Source organism: Conger conger, chromosome 6 (assembly GCF_963514075.1).
Source record: "Conger conger chromosome 6, fConCon1.1, whole genome shotgun sequence".
NCBI classification, from domain to species: domain Eukaryota; kingdom Metazoa; phylum Chordata; class Actinopteri; order Anguilliformes; family Congridae; genus Conger; species Conger conger.
Window position 1 is genome coordinate 23183976 of NC_083765.1, and position 19397 is coordinate 23203372.

At 49.7% G+C, this 19397-nt stretch overlaps 1 protein-coding gene across 1 annotated transcript in view; it reads left to right on the forward strand.

Annotated features, from left to right (window-relative positions):
- eif2ak3 (eukaryotic translation initiation factor 2-alpha kinase 3) overlaps positions 1–19397 on the forward strand; it is a 39448-nt gene that overhangs the window by 4327 nt on the left and 15724 nt on the right. Inside the window, exons 2-6 of the mRNA XM_061246576.1 lie at positions 11520–11649; positions 16353–16547; positions 17064–17194; positions 17413–17668; positions 18939–19104. Coding sequence (XP_061102560.1) covers positions 11520–11649; positions 16353–16547; positions 17064–17194; positions 17413–17668; positions 18939–19104 — 878 coding nt within the window. The remainder of the gene's footprint in view (positions 1–11519; positions 11650–16352; positions 16548–17063; positions 17195–17412; positions 17669–18938; positions 19105–19397) is intronic.

Below are 19397 nucleotides of genomic sequence, written 5' to 3' on the forward strand. Positions count from 1 at the left end.
CAGAACCAGTGTTTCATATTTTTCTGGAAGCGACATTTCAAAAACATGTTTTGATAGTTGCGGTTTTTGTTTTTGGGAGATAAAATGTGCCATTTCATACATTTATTTTTTACCCTCAAGTTGAACTAGAACATGAAGTTTAAAGCTATCCCTGAAAGCATGCTTCAAGGAGGACTCAGGAAAGGAAATTTGGTTTAAAAGTCAGTTTGACTACACACTGCAGTTATACCAGAGTTATGCTGGTTTCTTTTTTTTTTATGGCAGGGGAGATATCCAAATGCCAGAATATCCCACGTCCTGGTCATACACCCTACTTTTTACCAGTTACTCAAAGTGCATACTGTAGCAGTCCAAGGAAAGCTCCTGCAGAATGCATATTTTCCTGTGCCACTAGAGGGCGCAGTTTAAAAAGCGCAGTTTCATTCAAAGAGAAGCAGCCAGTTGGAGTCTAATAGCCAAGTGTGGAATAACAACCATCAGCACTGCCTGCCTGTCATACGCCTGGGGCACTGTGCTGTCCTCAGGTAGCAGGAAATTAGGAATATTGCACTACCAATAGAAATCTTTCACTTTCGGCACTGACGAGTTGTATCACCACCTGGTGGTCGTGGGTGAGTTTGCCTTTGTGGACGGGTAGACGATATATGCACGGACAGCAGCGTCAGACTGCTTGTCTCCATGGAGTAGACGCGCCAAAACACTGATCTGTCCTTATAAGGCCGTTCTTTTTGTGTCTGTCCCAGAAATAACTTTGTTTGTTGTGTTACGGAGCTGAGGACTTTGTCTCGATGCATCACTGCTTGTTTCGCTCTGTTGAAAGAGCTCATACTCCACCGTAGACAATTTGCCGTACAGAAGATGGGCTCTTTTCCAGCGCCGGAGTAAAAACATCTTTTATCTCTGACTGATTAGCGCTTAAAGACTGCACTCAAAAGGCTCCTCTTGCAGATAATTCTTTTTTCTGCGTGTAGCTGTCGACTGCTTTCAGGCGCTGTGTGTGATTTTTTTTGTTTTTGTTTTTTTTACGAAGCTGAAGGGATTAGAGGGGGCTTGTGGCCCGTTCTGTCGGACAGTGTACCTCTCAGGAGGGAAAACTGCTCCACTCTTTGAAGAGTACGTGTTCTGGACTGGTTTCTCAACTCCAAAACATGTTGCAGTGAAAATATTTTCAAAAATATATTTAATTTAATTTTAATTGAATGTCCCTTATGTAAAGTGAAATACCGTATTGTAATACTTTAGCGCTCAGGGAAGCCAAAATGTTCTGTCCTCATTTGAGGACGCAGGGTCCGAGGGTTAAGGGTTAAAGGGTTAAGGATTTATTTATGTCTCTTGGACTGTTGAAGTCACCTGTGAAGGGGTGTGGTTATTTATTTCTTATTAATTTATTTATTAATATAACATTTCTAGCGAGTGTTTTATGTTTAACATGAATCTGTCTGTCTGCCTGTCTTTCTGCATGCGTGTGCATGTGTGTGTGTTTACCTGGCATTGGTGTGTGCCCTGCATGTGGATGTCCTGACTGCAGCACCTGTGTTTGCAGGGTAAGGTGACCCCTGCCTGCTTTGCAGCTGTAGCTGGTACTCATGCACATGTCAGATTAGATATGATTGAGTCAATTACGTAATTAAGGCACAAAACCCTGAAACGGACCAACCCTTGTTGTGCACCCCTGATTAAGAGTCAGTTACTCCCCATTTAGTGAACGCTCATTATTTCTGCAGCTTTGTTAGCGTGATGTCACAGATTCTCAGCCGATCGTGCCAGACCTGGATGCATATGTCATTATTTTGGATTCAAATACTTTTCTGTGCTCGACTGATCTTGCCTGATGCAACTGAGCCAACCAAGAGGACCGGAAGGCAGGGATTACACTTTTTTTTATTTGAGAGTATTTTATCAGTTCCACTGCACCAGATAAGTGCAGTAGAACTTGGAAAAGCTTTTAAAACCACCCGACAGGGTGAGCTGTGAGTGGAAGGTGTCTCCCCCTCTCACCTGGAGGGCAGTGGAGCGGGTGGGATTCTTGTACAGGTGACGTAAAGAAGAGAAATCGGCGCACAGAGTGTGTTTGAGCGGGTCTGGTGGGCGTCAGGTCTGCCGGGGACGGGGACATGCATTCTGCGGGAGAGGCGGTGACTCCCCGTCTGCGGCCCGTCTCGTCGCCGGGGCGACGCGCGGCGATCAGACGCCGGCAGTCTGGCGGTAATGCGCTAACGGCCGCCGCGGCGCGAGGTCTTTACCGCTAACATGGGAGGAAGCTGCCAGGTCGGCGGTTTGGCTATTACATTACGTTACATTACAGTTATGTAGCTAGCGCTTTTATCCAAAGTGACTTGCAGTTAATTAGACTAAGCAGGAGACAATGGATCAATGTGGGGTCAAGGGCCTTGCTCAACAGTTGTGCAGATCTTATTGTGGCTACAACAGAGCTTGAGTTGAGTGACGCTTAGTTGACCTGGCTGGCGGTTTCTGCATGTTTGTTTAGTTGACTACCGTACGTTTCAGGTTGGGTGAAAACTTTTAGTGACTCAATGGAATTTTTCGTCATGTTGTGAAATGGATTACGTGGCTTGAAAATGAGTTTGTTTGATTGGTGTATTTCACCTGACAGTCGATGGGCTGGCTCGGCTGCTGATTGGTTCCTTGGCCGGCGATTCATTGATATTAGTCAAACAGTTTTTTGTCCCTCAAGAGTTTTGGTGAAATTATTTAGTATTAATTTTCACATTTTTCAGCTTCAGCTTTTCTTTTTTTTCCTCTCTTCCACTGCTCCCCCACTCTCTACCACATCCGTCACTTTTCCCCTCACTGTTTCTGACAGTCTATCCATCTCTCTCTCTAAATACCTCCCTCCTCCATCCGTCTCTCCTGTGTAAATACCGCTGGCTTCGACGAAGCGCTTCATCACCGGGCTGATTAGCGTCTCTGTTAATAGCCCTCGTTTGTTACGCGCGTAAGAGTTTGTCGTTTGAGTGAGCAGGTCTCCCAGCCAATGGCAGACCGGCACGGGAGCGCAGTTCCGTCGTGTGTAACCTGTTTATCCCCTGTTGCCACGGTTTCCTGGAAGCACTTTCATAATGTTGATCGGCGATTTTTTTTGTTTGTTTGCTTAGTGTTTTCCCTAAAAGGTTTATTGTGGTGTGATTGTATCGTGTGACTTGTTTGTGTAGTTTAATAGTTTAATCTTAGTGGGACTTCCCTGTTAAGTAAAGGATAAAATAAACAAAATTAAATCTAGACACACAGTTGGAGGTCTCTGGAGTGCTACTGCACTAGATGCACTTTAAACTGGACTTGTGATACAGAACTTTATGAAAATTTAATCAAAACACGATCCACTTGAACCAAAGATGAACTCCCTCTTCCACTCTTCCACCATGAGTGTGTGTGTGTCTCTGTCTGTCTGTCTGTCTGTCTGTGTCTGTCTGTTTGTGAGAGTGCATCTGTGAGAGTGAGAGTGTGTGTGCGTCTGTGTGTCTGTCTGTGTTTGTTAGAGAGTGGATCTGTGAGAGTGCGTGTCTGTCTGTCTGTGTTAGAGTGCATCTGTGAGAGTGTGAGTGTGTGTGCGTCTGTGTTTAATACCACTGTGCAACAGCTTGGCGTCACAGCAGGTTTGAGAACAGCAGCTGTCCGATCACCCGAAGGTGAAAGAAACAAACACACACACACACACACACACACACACACACACCGTACACATGCTGTCCCACCAGCTATCTGCATGCCTGATGGTTAAGGATGAATTTCCAGAGGCATGTTTGTTTGATTAGATTAACCCGGGTGGATTAGTGAAGAGGCTTCCCTATCAAACTGACTGACCCCAGCTTTGTGGTGAATAGAGTGGGTTTCTATACCCCTGTAAACCAAACCTTTTTCTGTGAAGGTGCATTGCCTTCCCCAGTGCAAACCCTGCCTTTCCACCCAGTGTTTTAAAGGCAGTACTGCGTCCTCCTGCTGAAAAGTGACAGAACTAGTTCAGAGATAATACAGCGAGCGAGGGAGAGTCTCCGACTCCCCCACCGGGGCTGAAAGTGCGCCCCGTTATTCACAGCCAGGCAGGGGTGCAGAGTGGGGGGACCTGGGGACCCAGCTGGACAGGGTAGTGCAGAGTGGGGGGGCCTGGGGACCCCGCTGGACAGGGTAGTGCAGAGTGGGGGGACCTGGGGACCCAGCTGGACAGGGTAGTGCAGAGTGGGGGGGCCTGGGGACCCCGCTGGACAGGGTAGTGCGGAGTGGGGGGACCTGGGGACCCGGCTGGACAGGGAAGTGCAGAGTGGGGGGACCTGGGGACCCCGCTGGACAGGGTAGTGCAGAGTGGGGGGGTTCCTGGGGAAAACGGGGCTCTTGTGATTTGACCCCTCCAGTATGAGGGCCCTTATCTGCTGGAAGGAACAGATTAATCGAAAGAGAGACCTGCACTGAGAGACTGCCTGGAAAAGAAACCGTACAGGAGATACTGCATCAGTTAGTCATAAGCACACACAGTACTACAGGGGAGAATTGGTGCTATGAGAACTGGTTGCCTGTGCTTATCTTAAGGTAAAGCAAATCCGATAATTGTTATTAAAAGAAAACTGTAAAGTGATTTAAGCATTTTTAACATGACTTGTGTTAGCCGAGTGGAGGGACTGAGAATGTTGTTTACATTTTTTTCACCAAGTGAACATTCTGCTCAAACTGAATGGCATACTCGTGTGGCGGGAATGGAGACGCTGTGTGAGTGTGTGAGTGTGTGAGTGTGTGAGTGTGTGAGTGTGTGTGTGTGTGTGTGTGTGTGTGTGTGTGTGTGTGTGTGAGTGTGTGAGTGTGTGAGTGTGTGAGTGTGTGAGTGTGTGAGTGTGTGAGTGAGTGCGTCTGTCAGCGGTGGTACAGTTTCAGGCCGCTGTGTTTCAGGTGGACTCACAGTGAGAGTCTATAAATACACACCGCCTGTGTGAACCGTCTCCTCCCGGCAGAACTTCCCCCAGCTGTCCCGCCAGGTAAAGTCCTTGTGCAGCGGCCCGGGAAAAGGCAGTTAGTTAATTTCTTCTCTTTCTTTTTTTCCTTTTCCTCTGAGCGTTTGTGTACAAACCTGCTGCCGTGTCGTGTGCAGAACTGCTCCACTTGTTCAACAGTAACGCGGGACCTCCAGGCCCCCGTATCCCACGGCAACCCTCCACACTGCCGTCTGGCGCAGGGACCTGCCGGCCGTCTGGCCCCCGCTTGCCTACTGCTTAGCAACAGCGAATCAGCCGATTCCATCCCTGCAGCCTGCCAGCCAATCAGACAGGAGGAGGGGGGGAGTGTTTGGAATTTGAGTTCGGCGCGTCTGAGGGGAGAGGGATGGAGAGAGTGAGGGAGAGAAATAGAGAGGGGGGGGTGAAAGGATGGAGGGAGAGAGAGTGAGGGAGAGATGGAGGGATGAGGGATGAGGGAGAGAGAGGGGGGGATGAAAAGATGGATGGATAGATTGAGGCAGGGAAAGAGTTCATGTCCTTGTTTTTTTTGTTTTTTTCTCAGAAAGCTCTGTAACCAGGGAAAGTTGTGAGTCTTATTAATAGCTGCCTGTCCCAAATTGTGGCTGTGCAGGTGGGCACAGGTGGGACGTCGTATTTGTCTACACACTCTGAAACACACGCGCACACACACACACGCACACGCACACACACACACACGAGCTAATCGGAGTCACTGTTCGCTTCACTCAGTGTAGGTACGAAAAGTGCATGGCGCTGGGGCGGTACCCTATAGGTACATGAAAATGTAGTCATAGCCAGCTATATATCATGTATTTCTACCTTTTCTGCTTGGAAAACATATTCATTTGTACTCAAAGAGAACATTTCTGTACTTTCAGAGTACGATTGGGAAATTTGTACTCAAACATGTACCTCCACTCAGAACATGTATTTCTGAATGTTCTGAGTGGAGGAGGCTATCTTTATGTGTGTGTGTGTGTGTGTGTGTTTATGAATGCGAAGCAACTGTATATTTAATGTTTTATTATTGTTGAGAGAATGTTGGTTTGAGGAGCTCTTACTGGCAGTGAAACAGGCTCACACTTTTTAATAAAGTTCAGACTCTGTCGTGTGGAGGCAGTCTTAACTCTTGGGATTGTGGGTATGTGAGACTATGAGCTGTGCTGTCCTGAGCAGTGGTTTGCCTTTGCGGCTGTCACCGGTCAAAGTAGGGAAAAGATCTGAGGTGGTTGGGTGGTGTGCGTGAGTGTTATTGCAGAAAACACACCCTGCTGAACTGCCGCACTGGGCGGAGGAGAGGAAGAGAGGGAGGGAGAGAGGGAGAGAAAGAGAGAAGGGGAGGGAGAGAGATTGAGAGAGGCAGGGAGGGAGGGAGGGAGAGAGAGGGGTGAAGAGACTCACAGACACTAGGACCCATTGAACCTGTCTGCAGTTGGCTCCCCACTGCTTAGCAACAACGAATCAGCCGCATAGCGACAGTCCAGCAGCCAGCCAATGGGACAGGAGGAGCGGAGTGTGGCAGAGTTTTGATTTAGCCGCGTGCGAGCGGCGTGTAGAATGTGTCTGTGTGTGTGTTTGTATATATGTTTCAGTCTGTGTATGTGTAAGTGTGTGAGAGAGTGTATGTGTACGTGTGTGCGAGAGGGTGAGCGAGTGTCTGTGTGTATGTGTGTCGGGGGGGGGGGGGGGGGGGGTGATGTTTGTGTAGAAGTTCAGGCCCCTCCCGTGGTTTTAGGGTGGGGTCGCTGCAGTGAGAGTGGGACTCACGGCGTGTTTAAGGGGGGAGGGGGGGGTGACTGCGGCAGGGTGGGCCTCGGGACAGGGGAGCGCTTTTTACCACCACGGCAGTTTGGTCTGGTGCCGCCCCTGTTCCCACATGATCGGGTCCAATGTGCCAGACCAATACAAGCAGCTCAGCTCATACGCTTTCATTAAAACCCGTCAAGAGTTTTATGCTGTGTATCATGCGTGTTTAGAAGTTTTGGAGCATTAACATGTTTTTACTTAGTAATATTATGTATTGCCAAAGAGATGAACTGTTTTGTATATTGTTTGGACCCACTGTTGTTAACTTAATAATGTAAATCTTTTTTTTAAATATCCTTTATTTGTTGGCAGTCAATAAGCATTACCTAACTAACTGACTAACTGTCAGTTTGATGAATGGCCAAACCCCCTCGAGTGCAGAGGGAGGCGTCTCTCCGCGATCTAAACAACACTTTACTGCTGCTGAGAATATGGGGCTGGAACCCACATGGAGGGAGAGAGAGGGAGAGAGAGGGAGAGAGAGGGAGAGAGAGGGAGAGAGAGAGGGCTTGTTGTGCATTTCCGGTTCTTCTCGCCGTAGACATCCTTAATCCCGTTGCAGGCTCGTTTTGCAGCCGGTGGTGCAGCTCATCAAGGAAGAGGGGAAGAAGGGAGGGAGAGGACAGGTGGAGAGAGTGGGAGAAAGAGCGGGAGGGAGAAAGGGAGAAGTGCTTGTTGCCCGTTTCCGTTTCTTCCCGCCGTAACATCCTGTATCCCACCCCCAGCTTGTTTTGTGGCCGGTAACCCAGAGAGAAGCCGTGTGATTGGCTGAGGAAGCCTGGAGACCAGGTGTGTGATTGGCTGAGTAAGCCTGGAGACCAGGCATGTTATTGGCTGAGGAGAACCATCTCTGAGTGTTGTTGTTTTTTTTTGTTTGTTTGTTTCATTTTGTTTGTTGTTTTATTCATTATTCATTTTAACTGCTGTTTGTGTGAGCAGAGTTGAAAGGTCATGTTTTTGAAACATGTCTGTCTGTTGTGTCTGCATTTAGTGAGAGGCGGGGCTGAGACAGGGTGGTGCGAGGGCAGGGGGCGGGCCTAGGGGTGGGCGTGAGTGTTCAAATGCACGTGTGATCATCTGTGATTGTGTGTGTGCGTGTTTCTCCCACTCTGCTAGAGTTGGTGTTTCTGGGTGTGGTCCTCTCCCTACCTGCCTCCCCCACCCAACCCCTTCGAGTGAGGCCAAAGCTTTATAGGTCAGTGCCAGATCCAGCTGGCCTACTCTGAGCTCTACCACTGCCTGTCTGCATTCTGCCTTCCCTGCACATTGAATCCCACATTTGAAGAATAATAGTGGGGGTATGTAGGGGGGAGAATCTCAGGTGTGTGACCTCGGCAGACTGTTTTTACACTAGAGCGCAGTTCAGTTATAAACTGTTATAAAAATAACCAGTTACAGAGCACATCAGCTTGTGTACTTTACTGTGTTTTCTGTGGTGCCTGGAGTGCTCCTGAGTCTCTGTACTTGGCTGCTAAAAATTATAGATGATAAATACATACAAGATTCAGATGAGTGATTAGGCTACCTTTTCAGCTCATGACATATTTAGCTCATGTCCATATTTAGCCTCTGGAGCGTATTGTTTGTTGCTTTATCATATCAGCCGTATTGTAGCATTGGCCCGATATCGCATGCGACTGCAAAGTTATCTCTAGTAATAACAAGAAAGCATAACCCAACTGTAGCCGACCCCTGCAGTTCTGGAACTCACTTGTGCCAGGAAACGAACCTGGCCCGGTTTTTTGACAGTTGATTCACACGGCCTAATTGGGACAGGGAATAGGCGGAGCTTTTCTCTGCCTCCTCTTCAACCACCACCAATGTGTAGCACCCACCTCATGTAGAAATGAGAGTTTCTGCCTTTTCTGTGGGTGTTTTTGTGCTTGAGAGGGCGGATAATGTGAGGGGTGGGGTTGGGCTGGCTGGGTATGTCCTGCAGAATCTGTTCAGTGCAGCCTGCACCTCATTCCCGGCTCTCTGCTCCCCCCCGACTGCTGGGGTGTGTTACTGCACCAACAAGCCCACCCACGTGCTCCGCGTGTTGACACTTTTCTGAGAGAGTGCGAGAGAATGATTGAGAGGGAGAGTGATGGAGAGTTATAGAGAGACAGAATGAGGCGGAGAGAATGACAGAGCGATCGAGACAGGGAGAATGAGAGGGAGAGAGAAATGGGGGGGAGAGGGAGAGCAGAGAGCGAGAGAATATGAAAGGGTGAGAGAGAAGCGAGTAACGGCACTCGAGAGCCGGTTGTAAGCAGAGCTGCCTGCTGCTACACGGTTACAGGGAGCTTTGCCCTCCCATTGGCTGGCGTTTATATGGAGTGCGTTCTGATTGGCCAAGCCCTGCAAGCACCCAGAGACTGATTGGAGGGGGCTGAAAGGCAGCACTGTGGTTGGCTGAGAGGGGGAGAGACGCACAGAGACGCTTGCCGGTTGTAAAAACAATCGAGCTTCTTCAGTGGGATGTGTTTATTAGGAGCGACGCTCGCCGCGGGATTGTTGAGGAGAAAATCCGTCCTGTGCACATGTTATTATCTCTCCTCCTCTGCACGGTCTGTACACTGTGTTACAGCCATAGACAGCATTAATTAGCCAACCGCTTCATGTGAAATTACAGTAACATAACAGGGAGAATCATGCAACATACAAAATGTTTAGAATTCTTTGAGGGCAATATCAAACTCGAGAAAAATTCTACAATTTCATGTTGAAATGCTTGCATATAAACATGGAAGCAAATAAATGTTTTTCTCATGACACTAAACTGTACATTTCCTGCAGATGTGTTTGTAAATGTGTTTCTGTTTATACGTGTGTGTGTGTGTTGGTGCAGAGTTGTTTATAGATGGGTGTGTGTGTGTGTGTGTGTTTGTGTGCTGCGGGAAGCTGTTAACGGACGTGTGTGTGCTTGTACAAAGTTATTTATAGATGGTCCTGTCTGTGTGTAAATGTGTTTGTGTTTGTGCTGCGGGAAGTTGTTAATGGACCTGTGTGTGTGTGCTGGTGCAGTTGTTCATAGATGGTTCTGTGTGTGTAACTGTGTTTTGGTGCAGAGGAAAGTTGTTTATAGACGGTTGTCTGTATAATCAAATGTCACCTTTTCAGACTCTTTTCCCAGAAGTCCTCAACCTAATGAAACACTCACAGAGCACATCTCTCTGGCCCTAATGAAACACTCACAGAGCACAGCTCTCTGAGGCTAATGAAACGCTCACAGAGAACATCTCTCTGGCCCTAATGAAACGCTCACAGAGAACATCTCTCTGGCCCTAATGAAACACTCACAGAGGACATCTCTCTGGCCCTAATGAAACACTCACAGAGGACATCTCTCTGGCCCTAATGAAACGCTCACAGAGAACATCTCTCTGGCCCTAATGAAACACTCAGAGGACATCTCTCTGGCCCTAATGAAACACTCACAGATTAATGCCGGAACCTTCTCCATATGGACACTCAAGCGGTCTTCACTTCTTCACAAAATAAAAACAACTGCTGGTCTGAATTTCTCCAAAACAAAAACAAACAAAAAAACGGTAAATCCGGATGCTCAGATGTAAACAGTCTCAGAAATGTTCTGTTATTGTAGGTTTACTCATCCTGGCTGGCCCCACCCTGTACCCCCAATCCCAAATCCCCCCCCATTGTGAGTCTGACAGCCCCCTCGGAAGCTCTAGAGTGAAGCACACAAAGGGGGGTGGAAAAAATAAAACAACATGGCCTTGATCTTCCAAGAAAGAGCGAAGAAGAGAAGAAGTACAGGCTGGGTAAAAAAAAAAAAAAGAAAAGAAAAAATCCACCTCTGCAGCTGACACACTCCGCATGCCCACTGCTTAGCAACAACCAATGAGCCAACAGCATTTTTGGAGGAGCCGCTCGACCAATCGCGGGAGAGGATTGCGCAGGGAGAGGGGCTCGACGCTGCTGCCAAGTCGTAGCGTAGCGCAGCGGAGTCTGGCGGTCAGACGGGTCGGTCCTGCTCCCGCCGTATCGGGGGGAGGGCTGGAGGAGAGGCGAGTGTGTGTTCAAAGACCGGGCTCGACTGTGACACTGCACGGGCTGCCCAACTCCCGTCCTCAGCTTAAGTGTTGTTGTGAAGATTAGCCTAGCAGGGCTGTGCTGGTGTGCTGACTTCTGTAGCCTGCGTGGGAAGATGTGTGTTTATCTCTCTCTGTCTCTCTCCCTCCTGTCTGTGTGTTTTATTCTCTGTTGTATTAAACTGTGGGTTCACATTCACTTCTTTGGCTTGAAAAGTAGGCTAATCTTCATAAAGCGGTGTGTGAGATTGTTCTAGACTAATGAGATGGACCAAGTCGGAGAGAATATAAATGTAGCTGTGCGAGATAGAACTTTGATGAACTGAATCTGCTTTTATTTTTCATGAATGTATATCATTATTTACTCCGGTTTCTCTCCCTCTCTGACGGTTCCGTCATGCTGTTTTAGCTGGTTTGTAGTTTTGTTTTGTTTTGTGTCCACACTTATGGAAGCCCTGGAGTGATCACATATACAAGCATACATACATGCATACATAAAATAAGAAAATATAAATAAAATGAATGATGCATAAATGCAAGATCACATAAATGACATCTTAAGATTTAACATATAATCAGTCAATTCATCGGTCTCCAGTACATTCAGTGTGTGGGGATGCATGTAGGAGTATGAGTGGGAGGTGTGTTTGTGTGTTTGTTTGTATGTATCTATGCATGTGTGTGTTTAAACGCCCTCTCTCTCTCTCTCTCTCAGGTCTCTGGTGATCATCAGCACACTGGACGGTCGTATCTCTGCGCTGGACCCCAACAATCACGGCCGCAAGCAGTGGGACCTGGACCTGGGGTCCGGCTGCCTGGTGTCCTCCAGCCTAAGCAAGCCCGAGGTACGGGGCATGGGGCGGGGAGACGGGGCCTCAAATGTGGGGAGACGGGGGGCCTCAAACGTGGAGGGAAGCGGCCTCAAAGTTTCTCCCTGTTTGAGGCCTCTATGGGTTAGACAGGGCCTCTATCTTACACACACACACACGCGCGCGCACACTCACACAGAGACCGGCTCACTGGCCAATCAGCAGCCGCATGACCTCACATGCTCCTGCGTGTGCCACCAATCCCAAACCCCGTACTCACAGATGCACTTCATTCTGCGTGCAGCCAAGCATGCCGCACGCTTTCCAGAAAGGGAGCGTGCAGTCCACACACACACACACACACACACACACACGCTCATATTCATATTCACACTCACGCGCCCACACGCACTCATTGACTCACTCACTGACTGACTGGTCTGTACTGCTCTCTAAAACTCTCTAATCGATGAGTCCGAACTGTACACATCAGACAGAATGACGTATTTAGGGGAAAGGGGGGTGCTCTTCCTGTGTGATGTCACCCCCCCCAGCAGGGTAGAGGAAGCAGGGTGCTGCGGATGAGGCGGAAGCGCCGTGCCCCAGGGCGTAAACGGGGCGCTAGCTAACAGCGCTCCGCAGTCACACCCCTGCGCTCTCTCTCTGACTCCAGAGCGCCTGCACTGCTTTTTAAAAGCGCTAATTATGTAGCGACGTTTACAAACGGCACGTCACGCCTCTCTGTCCACCGGGGCTCGTTATGAGCCGCTCTTCCTGACGCTAAATTAGCTGCTAACGAGACCATGTTTAAAGCTGGGAACGTCTTCTCCGCTTGGAACTTTTATAAATGAGCACAGCTGTGTAGATTGCGTAAGTGGGGAGGTTTTAGTTTCGTATTAAAATATGGTCACGTGAGTCAGAGAGCTGGCACCCGTATGGCCTGTCTTCCACTTTTGGGGTTGGGGGTTGGGGCGCGGGGGTGGTCCAGCTGTCTGCCAGTACCCCCCAAATACCCCGCCTGCTAACGAGCTGTGGCTGCTCACTGTGGCTCGTTTGGGGGTTTGGGAAAGACTGGCTTGCTAGTCCTTGGCGGTAATTTGGGAGAGAGGTAGCAGAAGAAGTGTGTGATAAATGCGGAGATGGAGAAGGGGGGTGGGGGTGTACTGGGGAGGTTCCCCGGCTTGTGTAGCAGACAGCATCTGAGTCTACTGCGGCAGGTCATCTCCAACTGCGCCTAGCATAGCCTAGCATAGCTTAGCCTGCCGCTAACCTCATCTCGTCTGTCACCACCACCGCCAACCTCGGCTGCCAGAGAACGAAACGGAGGCACGTGATTGGCTGAGAGCTCTAGCAAGCACCCCCCCTCCCCCCCAACCGGCACTCCAGACACCAGTCTGCTCGGTGATTAGGGGAAGGCTGCCCCTTCACCATTGGCTCCCGCCTTACCGCTGACACGCACCTATCGCCTATGGGAGAGAGAGTGAGAAAGGGAGAGAGAGGGAGAGACTGTGGGGGGTGGGGGGTTGTATAAATGGCAGAGTCGGCAAAAGCCACTCCGGCATCAGAGAGAGATAAGTGAAGTGGCGGCAGCCAATACGAAGTGAGTCATCGCTGGGGGGGGGGGGGGGGGGGCTGAGCGGGGGCGGGGGGGATTAGGGGTGAGGTAATGTTCCGACGGGGGGGAAGGGGGTGATGTCATCGCCAGTCTTGCCCCCTCCCCCCCTCCTCTTTGTGTTGTGGATGAATGCCTTCAGACCGCGAGCCGCGTATCGCCACACCGGGGGTGGGGGAGGTGACTGCGGAACAGATTTACGCCCTGCGGAATGCCGCAAAGGCTAATTACACTAAGCGCTAACGCTCTCTCTGTCTTAAAGATCGCAGTTGTTTATCTTTCTTTTATCTTTGCTCACCCTCCCCCAACCCCCCCCCTTTGGACTCTTTAAAAAAAAAAATAAGCACATGGAAATTAAGTGCGTTTGATGAATGTGTGTGTGTTTCATTCCATCTGTTGTGTACATTGAGTGTTGTGGATTGCCGTTTGAAGCACAGACGACACACTTGGAAGAGTTGGCACTTTTACTGCACACACTCAAAACACAATAAATCTGTCTCAGAATCTGTCTTTGTTTTCTGCTCTTGTGGTTCGCGAGCAAAGCCTGCTCTACACTATGGAGAATTTCTGGGTCGTGTTTTCATGTTTTATTTTTTGCGCTCTCCAGTAAGTCTCTGAAGATGGCGCATATATTAACACCCTCCAGCCAATCAGAAACGTGGGTCTGCAGTGCAGTCTTGCTGGATTAAAGTCATGTTTGTCTGGGGGGGAATTCACACTCCGTCTCAGGACCTCGTTATTTCACTTTCGCTGGCGATTAAACTTTAATGCCCCCCGTGGCGGTTTTGGCGACACGGCCTGGAAGCGATGAGCGGATGGGATGATCGTGTCTGCTCGGTTTAATTTGCGCAGAGTTGGGCCTCGCGTCTGGGGGACTTCTGGCTGGGGGGGGGTGGGGGGGCGGCACGAGGGGGGAGGGTGATGTGTGTTCAGACTTTTCTGCATTCCCAAGCATCCCTTCCATGTGCACTGTGTGACACACTACTAGTGCCTCCACAGTTTTGTGAGACGGTGTAGCATTTTATTAATTTAGCTGACTCTTAATCCAAAGCGACTTACAAGAAGTGCATAGGTTACTGAACAAGTGGAAAGCATCAAATCCATAAGTGGCAAAACACTCATGTTTAGTCATGAGCATAAACAGTAGTCATAATAAATGCAGATTTGTTTTGTAGCACAGTGGCAGTCAGGGATCTGGTTTTTGTTAATGCGAGATTTGCCTGCTGGTTTGACTCTACTGCATTCCACTGTCATAATGCCCTGATTCAACTGTGGAGTGGAACGTAAACTAAGCTCTGCATTCACAAAAAAAAAAGGTGCTAAAAATGTAAAATGTCCAGGGGGCAAACCTAGCCAAACGTCCTGACCTCCCCTGTGACCCCACCCCCTCAAATGTGACACTCAGTTCCCACAAAAGCTGTAATTACCCTCTGCCCCACAAGCGACAGAAATGGCTGACCCCTGCATTGACCCGTGTGGTAAAACGGTGAAGCCACTCTCCCCAAACATCTCTCCCGGACCCCCACTGCATTAAAACACACCGCAGAGCACCACGGTCAAAGGAGGACACAGAATAGCCATCCTACTCTAGCGCTTCGAGGCAGCACACCACTACTACACCACCTGCGGTGTTTAGCTGTCGCACGTTTCCTACACAAGGGCGTTACTGCATTTGTTTGTGATCAAGGGTCCATTTTGTGCTTCCCACAGGACACTTAAAATAAGTGCAAGGTCTTAAAATAAGGCCCTGTCCTATTCCAGCTGCTGCAGATAACCAGTCGGGTGTTTGAAGTTTGCCCTGAAAGACTGCCTCAGATGTTCACCCCCTCCCTCCTTTCCCCCGGCTCGGAGGGGCTGTTATTTTGTGAATGAATCGCTGGAGCGTGTGAAATCGAAGCCGGCTGGTGACCTCACGATGCGCAAGGTGCAGTAATTGATGATGTGGGGTTCAGCTTCCGTTTAATAAATGGGGTTTAATCGCCCCCTCCCTGCCTCCCCAGGGACCCTGGGGCATCCGGCTGAAAATGGCACCAAGCCGTAGATCAAACGTCTGCGGCACTGCCGAGATTAGAGTTACGGCCCAAAAAGGGCAACGATGAGTCACCACCTCCTGCAAATTCCCCCTGTAAACCTCTTACCACCTGACGTACCGTGGCCAATCCCCCACCCCTCCTCCTCCTGGCCACATCATGTGAATGGATGACATCACCTCCGTCTGCCATGGCGCGAGTCACCCCATCAGAGACTGCTCCCCCTGCCAGACGGCCTTCCTGGCTTCTCATTGGTTTACCTCCTCCCCCAAGTGGCCTTCTCATTGGTCACATCGCTCCACTCGAGTGTCAAGGTCAGACGGAGAATGCCTCTTGGCTCAGTTCAAACAAAACACACAAAAGCAAATGCTCTTAACTGGAACATTATTATGCTGATGTCAACAATGGCTACTGGTAATTGGACTGTAGCAGACTATTTGAGAAACTGTTATAAAGAACCTGCATTATAAAGAGTCAGGGTGAATGGTTAGTTTTGTGGTATTAGTCAGTACTTTTCATTTTCCAAGTCGTGCGTGTACTATACAGATGATGTAACTCCTTGTGTTTAATATAGTCACAGTTAATGTTCCTCCTGAAGAAGGGTGACTTGACCGTACTCGCAGATTATCTGAAGACCATGAACCCTCCATATACCCTCCATATGGGATTGTTTTAGATGACACTTGCCTTTAAATAAGAGTGGAGACTGGGGAAGCGGATAGTTTTCTCAGTATGTCCAAGCTTGTCTTATGATATCATCCTGGCATTGCAGTAGGTCTGACAGGGGCGGCCTGGGGAGCCGCAGGGTCTGCTGCTTTTTGTTTTCACCTAAAATACAACCTAACCAATATAGACCAAAGAACCAGGTCAGGCGAGTTAACTGTAATTGACTGCTTAGTTTCTTCGACTAAGTGATCGACTAAGTCCCAGCAAAAACAAAACAAAAACCAGCAGACCCTGTGGCTCTCCAGGACCCCCCCCCCCTTGTCGTATTACCTTGTCATGCCTTTGCGGTAAGTCTGTGACCTTGTTGTGTCTTTGCTAGTGTTAAGGTGAGGTGATTTCACTCATGGCCCTCTCCCTCATCCCCCTTCCAGGTTTTTGGGAATAAGATGATCATCCCGTCTCTGGACGGGGCTCTGTTCCAGTGGGACAGGGACCGGGAGAGCATGGAGACCGTCCCGTTCAGTGTGGAGTCGCTGCTGGAGTCATCGTACCGCGTCCGGGAGGATACCGTCCTGGTGGGGGGCAAGTCCCTCACCACCTACGGCCTGGGGGCCTACAGTGGGAAGGTACATCACCATTGCGGAGGCGAGGGGGGTCTTTGGGCCTTGCAGGTTCACATTTTTGCCTGTGATAGATGGATATAGATATAGAGGGGCTATCGGTTGGAGTCTGTGCATAGGGAGGTAGAATCTGGATAGATCTGGGCAGGTTGCCAGCTTGGGTTGGGTTGGGGGTTCAGGGCTTGTGGTGGGTTTGAATTAAGGGCTGTGGTGAAGATTGAGGTTGATGTTGGAGTTGAGATTGCGTTGAGTTGTTTGCGTTAATGGTTGAGGTGGTGTTTGGGTTTGAGGTGAAGGTTGAGGAGGTGATTGAGGTTGATGTAGGGGTGAAGGTTGAGGTTTGAGTTGTTTGAGTTAATGGTTGGGGTGGCATTTGTTTGAGTTAACAGTTGAAGTGGTGTTTGGGTTTGAGGTGAAGGTTGAGGAGGTGATTGAGGTTGATGTAGGGGTTGAGGTCGAGGTGGCGTTTGGGTTTGAGGTGGTGTAGAGTAATGGCGGTAACAGCTCCCTCCCTCCCTGCAGCTGCGCTACATCTGCTCGGCGGTGGGCTGTAGCCGCTGGGAGGAGGACGAGCCGGAGCCAGAGGACGTGTTGCTGCTGCAGAGGACCCAGAAGACCGTGCGAGCCGTCCGACCCCGCAGCGGGAGCGAGAAGTGAGTCCCGGCCCCTATCCTGGCTCCGTATATACAGGTCTTATTTCCTCAATATACACACATGGTGCACATGGCCCCTGGACCTTCTCTTCCACTCCAGACCACTCTTACCAATGCTGGCCACACCCCTCAATTAGATCCCATCCCCTCAATATATAGGCCAACGCAACCCCCCCCCTCCTTTCGCTCTAAACCATGTGACCCCATTCCCCTCCCAGGTGGAACTTCAGTGTGGGCCACTTTGAGCTGAAGTTTGTGCCGGAGACGCAGCCGGGGCTCAACTTCCTGGACGGGGAGCGTGCGAGCGGCGAGGGGGGCCGGAGAGAGGGGCGGAGAGAGGGCCATCGGGTCATCCGCGAGGAGGAGGAGCCTCGGGCCGAGACCTGCGACCTGGTCATCAAGGTGTCTGTCCCCGACTGGAAGGTCCTGGCCTTCAGCAACAAGGCGGGCGGACAGCTGGTGTGGGAGCATCAGGTAAGTGCAGCAGCCTAGTGGCTAAAGTGCTAAGGCCTATAGCCTAGTGGCTAAGGTACATGACTGGGCCCCGGATGGTTTGGTGGTTCAAGCACCAGTGTGGCCACAATAAGATCAGTGCAGTTGTCTGGCCCTTGAGCAAGGCTCTTAACCCTATTTTGCTCCAGGGGATATTGGCCCCTGCCTAGTCTAGTCCAACTATAATGTGATGCAAGAGCCTTACCCCACCCATACCCCATCAAGCCCCACCAACTTATCTCTATACACAGGCCTCATTCCAATCGCTTATTTTGTCCTTCCCTGTCTCCTTGTTCCTTGCCTGACCCGGAAATTGATGTAGGTCCACCATCATTAAGGAAATTCATTAAGGACCTAGAGGCCAGGAGATGGAAGGCTTCCAAAGACGAAGGAAGCATGAGTCCTTCGTATTTTTTCGAATGCATGATGTATAATTGTTCGACCTGTGGATCCACCTCTCCCCATCTGCCATACATCTGGCATATCTGTAACTGCCCCCTCCTTTTCTGGCTTCCTTTCTTTGCCTGCTCAATAGAAGGAACGGAAGGAGGAGGTAGATAAGTGATTGGAATGAGCCCACAGATTTGTGCAAACAGCCAGACTGCTACTTCAGCCCTCATCAGACATCTCCACTCGCTACTCCACTCATTAGGCTGGATTGAGCTGTTATTTAAACTCCACTATTTATTTGACGTCTGTAGGGCAATTAGTCTGCTATAAATTCCTGGCAGTTTAAAGAGGCAGGTTGGATGTGTCCTTATGCTGCCATAAAGAATGGTGGTGAGAGTGTTTCAGTGAATACCTGCGCCTTGGGAAAACATGGAGCTTGATATAACTTCATAAAGCTGAGATTGAGTTGGTCAGTTACTGAGACCCACTGAAGAAGGGCCTGGGCCATTCCATGACAGCTGTAGGAGCTTGCACCTCTTGGGTTCTTCCTGTTTTTTAGTGTGTTGATAGATAATGATGAGATATAGAAATTCTGAAAATTTGAGCTTAATTCATTCTCCGTTTAGATTTTCGGGTAGAGCCATTTAAAGTTTGCCAGGTGTCGAAATGTGATTTTTTTAGCAGTCCAGTTTTAAATCTTTGACAGTTTGACAGGTAGTTTTGTATGTAGAAGCCTCAGCAAACATGCATCTACTTTCATTTTGGAGATATCTGGCCCTAAGAACTCGGGGGTCATGTCTCCAAAAGTAAACATGAGCCAAAAGCAGGGTCCCACAGTGAGGGTCTGTCTCTCCCCCCCCAGTTCTGCACTCCCATCGCCTCTGCCTGGCTGGTCCAGGGGGGGAAGGTGACCCCCATCAGCCTGTTTGATGACACCTCCTACACCACGCACCCCAAGTCAAGCAGCGAGGACGAGGAGGAGATTGTGGAGGAGGCGCGGGGAGCGACGGAGTCCAGCGTGTACCTGGGTGAGGAGACCAGTAGCAAAGCAATACAGACGCAGCACACACGCGGGAGACATGCAGCAAAGCAATACCGATGCAGCACACATGCGGGAGACATGCAGCAAAGCAATACAAATGCAGCACACACGCGGGAGACATGCAGCAAAGCAAGACAGACGCAGCACACACGCGGGAGACATGCAGCAAAGCAATACAGACGCCGCACACACGCGGGAGACATGCAGCAAACGTACAGTGCAAGTGCATCCCACATGCTGTACAAACGCAGCTCAAATGCAATGCAAATTCCTTCGACA